Source organism: Macaca mulatta, chromosome 7 (assembly GCF_049350105.2).
Source record: "Macaca mulatta isolate MMU2019108-1 chromosome 7, T2T-MMU8v2.0, whole genome shotgun sequence".
NCBI lineage: Eukaryota > Metazoa > Chordata > Mammalia > Primates > Cercopithecidae > Macaca > Macaca mulatta.
Genome location: NC_133412.1, coordinates 177490604 through 177499052, shown reverse-complemented (window position 1 = coordinate 177499052; position 8449 = coordinate 177490604). Strand labels below are relative to the sequence as shown.

Here is an 8449-nt window from a genome sequence, read left to right as displayed (position 1 = left end):
AAAAGATATTCCACTTTCTGGGATAGGAAGACCCAATATTATTAAGATGTTAGTTCTTCCCAAGGTGATCTAGAGATTCAACAGAATCCCAACAAAAATATTTTGTGATATTAAACTGATTTCAAAATTTATATGGAGAGTAAAAAGACCCAGGACAGCCAATACAGTACTGAAGAAAAGATCAACATTATCCAACTTTAAAGTTACCATAATCAACACTGTGTGGTATTGGTGAAAAATAGACAAACAGACAAATGGAACATAATGGAGGCCCGAAAGTCATATCCACACAAATATATTCAATTGATCTTTGACAAAGGAGCAAAAGACAATTCAATGGAGAAAAGACAGTCTTTTCAACAAATGGTGCTCAAACAGCTGGACCTCCACATACAGAAAAATCAATCTAGATGTAGACCTTACACCTTTTACAAAATTAACTCAAAATGAATCACAGACCTTAATGTAAAATGCCAAACCATAAAACTTCTAGAAGAGAACATAGGACCTGTGTGACCTTGGATTTGATAAGTTTTTAGTTTTACCACCAAAACCATGGCCTATAAAAGAAAAAAATGTTAACTTGGGAATTATTGAAATTAAAAATATCAGCCGGGCATGGTGGCTTACACCTGTAATCCTAGAACTTTGGGAGGCTGAGGCAGGCGGATCACTTGAGGTCAGGAGTTCGAGACCAGCCTGGCCAACATGGTGAAACCCCATCTCTACTAAAAATACAAAAACATTAGCTGGGTGTGGTGGTGGGTACCTGTAATCCCAGCTACTTGGGAGGCTGAGGCAGGATAATTGCTTGAACCTGGGAGGTGGAGGTTGTTGTGAGCCGAGATTGTGCCACTGCACTACTCCAGCCTGGGCCACAGAGTGAGACTCTGTCTCAAAAAAAAAATTAAGAACATCTGCTCTGTGAAAGGCATAACGAGAATGAAAAGCCACATACTAGCAGAAAATATTTGCAAAAATATATATATGATAAAGATTGTTTCAAAATATACAAAGAACTCTTAACTAAAACTCAACAAGAAGAAGACAACCCAATTCAAATGGGCAAAAGACCTGAATAGACATTTCATCAAAGAATATATACAGATGGCAAACAATCATATGAAAAGATGCTCAACATCACATGTCATTAGAAAAGTGCAAATTAAAACAATAATAAAATGCCACATCTATTAGGATGGCAAAAATCCAAAACACTCACACTAAACGCTGATGAGGACACGAAGCAAAAGGAATCCTCGTCCACTGCTGGTGGGAATACGAAATGGTGCAGCCACTTTGAAGAGAGTATGACAAAGCTCTTACAAAGCTAAATACACTTTTACCATATGATCCAGCAATTGCATTCCTCGGTATTTACCCAAATGAGCTGAAGGCTAATATCTATGCAAAAACTTGCACACAAATGTTTATAGCAGATTTATTCAAATTGCCAAAAACTGGAAATAGCCAAGTAGCCAATTAACATCCATAAATGCAAGTAGTCAATTAGCATCCGTAATTTTTATTGCTGGAATATCATTCACCAATAAAAATGAGTTACTGAGCCTTGAAAAGATATGGAGGAACCTTAAATACACATTGCTAAGGGAAAGAAGCCAGTCTGAAAAGGTTCCATACTATATGATTTGAACTATTAATGTATATCATTCTGAAAAGGGTAAAACTCTGGAGACAGTAAAAAGACCAGTGGTGGCCAATGGGAAGGGAATGGGGGGCAGGATAAACAGGTGGAGCACAGAAGATTTTTAGGACAATGAAACTATTCTGTATGATACTGTAATGGTAGACATGTGACATCAGGCATCTGTCAAAATCCACAGAAAGTGAAACACAGAATAAACTCTGAGGATGTAAACTGTGTGCTTTAGTTAACGTGTCAATGTTGGTTCACCAACTGTCACAAATGTGCCACATGAACACACGACATCGGTCAATGTTGGTTCACCAGCTAACAAATGTGCCACATGAACACGCGACGTCAGTCAATGTTGGTTCACCAACTGTCACAAATGTGCCACATGAACACGCGACATCGGTCAATGTTGGTTCACCAACTGTCACAAATGTGCCACATGAACACGTGACGTCGGTCAATGTTGGTTCACCAACGGTCACAAATGTGCCACATGAACACGCGACATCGGTCAATGTTGGTTCACCAGCTAACAAATGTGCCACATGAACACACGACGTCGGTCAATGTTGGTTCACCAACTGTCACAAATGTGCCACATGAACACGCGACGTCGGTCAATGTTGGTTCACCAACTGTCACAAATGTGCCACATGAACACGCGACATCAGTCAATGTTGGTTCACCAGCTAACAAATGTGCCACATGAACACGTGACGTCAGTCAATGTTGGTTCACCAACTGTCACAAACATGCCACATGAACACACGACGTCGGTCAATGTTGGTTCACCAACTGTCACAAACGTGCCACATGAACACGCGACGTCGGTCAATGTTGGTTCACCAACTGTCACAAATGTGCCACATGAACACGCAATGTCGGTAACAGGGACTGTGTGGAGAAGAGAGAGGAGAGAGATGCACAGGGGAACTCTCAGCACTATATGTTCAATTTTTCTGTAAAACCAAAACTGCCTTAAAAAAATAAGGTGTGTTAATCAACTTCTAAAAAATAATATGTTAACTGAAGTTCTAGAACAGGCAAAACTAATCTGTGGAGAAAATACTCGGAACTGTGGCTGCTTCTCTGTGAGTGAGAGGCTGCCTAGGAAGGGAGATGAGAGAATTTTCTGGGTGATGATAATGTCCTGTATCTTGGGGTTTGGTTCTACTCACCAGTACTCACTGGATAAACTTAAGATTTACATGTTTCACCGCATACACATTTCACAAAAAAAGAAAAAAGGAAACAAACACTGCAATTAGTATGTATGCTGAAGTATTTAGGGGAAGTGTAATGCTGTCAAGTTTACTTTGAAATGCATCAAAAAACAAGATGGACTGAAGAATAGAGAAATTGATAAATAAGTGATAAAACAAGTAAAGTGGTAATGTAAAATCTAGGTGGTGAATATACTGATGTTCACTGTAAAGTTAACTTTGCTGTATGTTTGAAAATTTTCATAATGCCAAAAGAAAATCACTTTTACAATAGTAAAAACATGAGATACTTAGGAATAAAGCAGTAGTGAAGGAAGGTTAAAGAAGAGTTAAGTAAATGGTGAAAGATATCTTGTTCATCAGTTTTCAAGATGTGCTCCCCAAATAGTCATAGACTCAACACAATCTCAATTGGAATTCCAGCTGGCATTTTTGTAAAAATTCATAGGCTGAGCCCAAACTTTATAAGGCAAGGTAAAGATCTAGAATACTAAAACCATTCTGAAAGAAACAAATTTGGAAGACTTCCACAATCTTATTTCAAGGCTTAGCATTTTAAGCTGCAATAATCAATATTGTATTGTATGGCATTACTGTTTTAAGGACAGACATATAAACCAATGTAACAGAAGAGAATCCAGTTGTGACCATATATAGTCAACTAATTTTTTATAAAGTTTTCCAGGTAATTGAATTTGGGGTCAGAGTATATTTTTCTCAAAAAACGTATGGAAAAACAAATCAACCTCTCATCACCGCCAATTCTCCTCACCCACCCCCCCCGGCAAAAAAACAAAATAAGCAAAAAATTAAAAACAAAACTTGAAATGGGTCACAGCCCTAAATATAAAAGCTAAAACTATGGAACTTCTGAAAGAACGCCTAGTAGACAATCTTTGCAATCCTCATATGTAAATTTTACCTCAGTAAATTTTATGTAAAAAATCAAACCATAAGAGTACTGGAAGTAAATATGGGAGAGAATTCTAATAATGTCAAACTAGGGGAAACACTTTTTGAGAAGGCATAAAAAATTCATAAACTAAACTACATAACAAAATCAATTTTAACACAAAGAAAGCCTGGCAAAAGATATAAACAGTTCACATACAAGGAGAAGCCAATGGTCCTTAGCATCTGAGAATGCTCAGCCCACTCATAAGGAGAAACTCAAGACTACTCATCTGCCAGAGAGAAAGTGCATCTCCTTAGTGTCCAACATTGTCCTAACTCGGAGGGTGAGTCTGGGAATGGACTGTCCTATAGTGCTGCGGGGAGCGTGTGCTCTATGGAGAGCGATGTGGCAACATCTAGGAATGGAGTGATTTACTAAACGCCTTCTGACTCAGCAATCTCAATCCTAGGAATTTATTCTATAATAAATTATGCACATGTGAAATGACAGGTACACAAGGACATCCATCGCGACACTGCATATAATAGTAAGACTAGAAACTATCCAAATGCCCGTCGTGGGGGCGTCGTTAATTATGAAATATCAATAAAATGATAAAGCCATGAAGCACTTAAAAAGAATGAGGCACCTCTTTGTGTAGGATCTAGCAGTGCCATCCACAGCAGTCAGTGAAAAGTCAAGGTAGAGATCAGCATGTGCAGCACGCAATGACTCATGAAAATAAAGAGGCCTGTGTCCGTACATGAAGAGATGAGCTCCGAAAGGACCCAGAAGACGCTGGTTGGATTCTCCTCCTGGGGCCATCAGGACACATAACCACAAACGGGGGGCTTTCAACAGAGATGGATTCCCACAGCTGTGGAGGCCAGAACTCCCACACCAAGGCGTCCAGGGCCCACACTCCCCTCCAAGGCACCAGGGAGAGCCCGGCCTGGCCTCTCCCAGCCTCCAGCAGCCCCAGGTCTTTTGTGGCTGTGGCCACCTCGCTGCGACCTCAGCCTCTGCCTTCACTGGCCTTCTCCTCTATCAGGACATTTGTCATTGGCTTCAGGTCCCATCCTAAATCCAGGGCAATCACCTCATTTTGAGATCCTTAACTCAGTCACACTGGCAAAAAACCCTTTTCCCAAATACAGTCACATTTATAGGGAGTTGTGGGGGTTTGGACATGGACATAGCCCCAGACTATGTCCAGGGAGGGGACACCACTCTGCCCACCACCATGGTGCCTCCGAGAACCTTCTCTTCTGAGCCGTGGTGCCCCGCCTGCCTCTGGTCACTCTGCTGTCTCTCTGGTGCACGTCCTGTCTGGCCACCCTGCCCTTCCACTGCTCCCACCCCTGCTGCACACCAGTGTCTCTTCCTGGACTTAGCTGTGCTGGTTTTGCACCCTGTGCCCCATGCAGCAGTCAGAATAATCTTTCTCAAAACATCATCAAGGCATGACACTCTCTTGTTCAAAACGCTCCAGGAGCTCCCCACCTCACTCAGAGTAAATCCCAAAACCTGCCTGTGGCCCACACGGCCTGGCTGCTCTCCAGCCTGACCACCGGTACCCTCCACACTCTGTGCCAGCTGCACGGGCCGCCTGGTGGCTCCTCATGTGCACCAGGCCTGCTGCCTCCTTGGGGCCTCACACACCTCCTCTCAGCTATTCCAGTGCAGCCTGGGCCAGGCCTCTGCCTGAATGTCACAGGGGAAAGGCTGTCCCCAGCTGCTTCTCTAAAGCAGCGTCGCTCTCTGTACCTCCCCCCATCACAGGATCAGCAGCTAAGACCCAAGCTCAAGTCTGACGCCTGTTTCCATAAATCAAGTTTTGCGGGAACACAGCCCTGCTCATTTGTTTATGGCTACTCCTGAGCTTCAACACAAAGCTGAACAGCAGCAGCAGCAAGCACGTGGCCCACAAAGCAAACACAAGTGTGCGCGCTCCTGTCCTGCCGCTTGACAGCTCTCACTCTGCCACCTGACGCGTCTGACCACCATCTGCCTCTACCCACTGCTCCCTGAGTGCGGTGACACCTGGGCCACTTTGCTCGCAGTGGATCTTCAGCGTCCGTGACAGTGTGTGGAACACAGGGCGTGCTGACAGGATGCATCGGGATGAAACAATGACTCCCTCTGAGGAGCACTCGGGCTGGGCCTGAGAGACTTCACTAGAGACCCTTTTCAAATGTCTTCGTTTTGTGTCATGGACATGTATTATTATACTAACAACATTAATACGTATTTAAATATGAGGACAATTTTACAAACAAACAAGGCAAGTACCCTCTTAAGACAGATAAGGAAGGCAACGCAATCGGAGTGCACCACTTGGTTTTACAGAAGATAATTTTCTTTGCTATCTACAAAATCCATGTTATAAAGCACAATGACTGACCTGGCCAGTGATATTGCTGTGACCGTGCGGGGACATAGCAAAGAAGGTGCAGAACAGTGGGAAGGAGCCAATATTTGTCTACTGCTCAACAGCTGATGGCTAGGATGGCAATCACAAAAAAGCAGAACAAAAACATTCCTCAGCAAGATGACAGCAATCCCAGAAAAATATAGGGAATAGTATGGTTTCCTTTGAGAGCTGCGTGGTTTTGTTTTTATTTTATTTTATTTTTTTTTTGAGATACGGTCTTGCCCTATTGCCCAGGCTGTAGTGCAGGGGTACACTCACAGCTCACTGAAGGCTTGAACTCCTGGGCTCAGACAATCCTCCCATCTCAGCCTCCCAAAGTGCTAGGATTACAAGTGTGAGCTACTGCACCTGGCCTAAATTTTTAACCACTTACTAAAAGTCTGGTTAAAAAGCAAACAGGAGTGCTTGACCGTTGTGAGCGCCCCCTACTGCTAAGGCCACACATGGTAACTTTGTGCACATGGACTAAGTACTCATAGGTCGGCAAAGAGAAAACCAATCAAAGCATCTGCTGCCTTCCCCAGGGGCTTTCCCAGAGGGCTTTCTGACAACGGGCAAAACCTTCACTTTAAAGCTGAACTAAGTTTTGGGTGTGCTCAAACCCTTCCAAGAGCTCTCCATGTGTGTGCCAACTTGGTATGACTGCTTCCTATCTAAGGCTGGGAAGCACATTCCCCAGAAGGCCAGGACAGTGGCCCAGTGACAGGGGTGCAGTGCCGCCTGGCCACTGCAGCTGCTTGGTGGTCTTCCCGCTTGGCATCTGCTAGCTTCCCGCTGCTGGCCAGCGAACCCACAGAGGCTCAGCACAGCACCGGTGCTCCCCAAGATGTGACAGCTTCCGAGACCCCACACAAGCTCCCGTTTATGATCCCAAGCTAATGCCCACACACACATGCTTCTCCTGTTTCCTCACGATCTTCAAATTGTCCACCTGGGACAAGTCGGTTTAAGCAGAGCATTTCTCTGATCCTACAACTTCCCTCTCACATGTGTGAGCTTCACTGGCGTCTTTCACTGCTGTATTTACAACAGCTCTGTTCTGACCAAATCCTTACTGATGTGAGTTGAGTTTTTAAAAGAGGTCTTGTATCCCTGTATCAGTTTTATAATTTCAGATTTTTTAGAACTAAATACACCTTAACCTCCTCTGACTAAAAACTGTCAGAAACAGAAACTTCATCTAATGCTTTTATTGTTTTAACACAGATAAGCTATGGCCATGTAATCTCTGATTTCCAAAATGTGAACCAAGAACTATAACTCAACTTAGTCTTACAAAAATTAGATATTTTCCCTCATGGAAAAAACAAATCAGAAAATACTACATGGTTTTTTTGTTTTTTAAGTTTTTTCCTGGACTACTGGTTGAAATCATTGTAACAGAATAGAATATGTAGGCACATTCTGGAACATTACATCTAAGATTAACTACTTATATTTACCTTCATAAATTTAAAGCAAAATATAGCTCTTTATCCAAACAGTCTTCTTTCAGAACAATTTTTCCAAAATATTTAATACAGTGATTTTCTGTTTCTAGAAAAGACTAGAGTTTCCAATCCTTCCCACCTGAACAAAAACACCACTCTCTGACTATCATCCAAAGAGAAAAGAAGAAAGAAAAGGCCTTTAGGATGCAGTGGGCACAGACTGTAACGTCCAGACACAGAGGAAAGTCAGTCTGCAGAGGGAGCCTGGAATCCACCCTCCGCAGCTTCCTGAGGGGTGTGCTGGAGGCCGCCTGTGGACACGCTCAGGTGCCGAGCACAACCAGTTTGTGGAGCTGGTAGAGAAAGGTGTTCTTCCCTCTGCTGCTCTCACGGTCGGCCTGCTCCATGACCAGCTTTGGATCAACCTAACGGGGTAGACAAGAGGACCAGTCAGGCTCTGTGACAGCGTTTCCAGACATAAAATACACATGCATTAACATCCGGGATGCACAAAGTATAATTCAGTTCTCCAAAAATATCTACAGAACACTTCTCTACTCTCGCACTTCATACTGTATGTTTGATAATTCATTTTTAATTTCATGTTTAAATAACCCCATTAAAGATGGACAAAAGACATGAACGCTTCTCAAAAGAAGACACTCAAGGGCCAAAAACATTTAAAAATGCTCCACACATCACTAATCATCAGAGAAGTGCAAATCAAAACCACAGAATACCATCTCACACCAGTCAGAATAGCTATTATTAAAAAGTCAATAAAGCAACAGATGTTGGCAAGGCTGCAGA

At 42.9% G+C, this 8449-nt stretch overlaps 1 protein-coding gene across 2 annotated transcripts in view; it reads right to left on the bottom strand.

Moving 5' to 3' along the window:
- Window positions 1-7384: 7384 nt before the first annotated feature.
- Window positions 7385-8449, bottom strand: part of TDRD9 (tudor domain containing 9) — a 126672-nt gene continuing 125607 nt past the window's right edge. For both annotated transcript variants that reach the window (XM_028851927.2, XM_077941899.1), the window contains one exon: window positions 7385-8064. In XM_028851927.2, coding sequence (XP_028707760.2) covers window positions 7963-8064 — 102 coding nt within the window. In that variant the 3' untranslated portion in view covers window positions 7385-7962. The remainder of the gene's footprint in view (window positions 8065-8449) is intronic.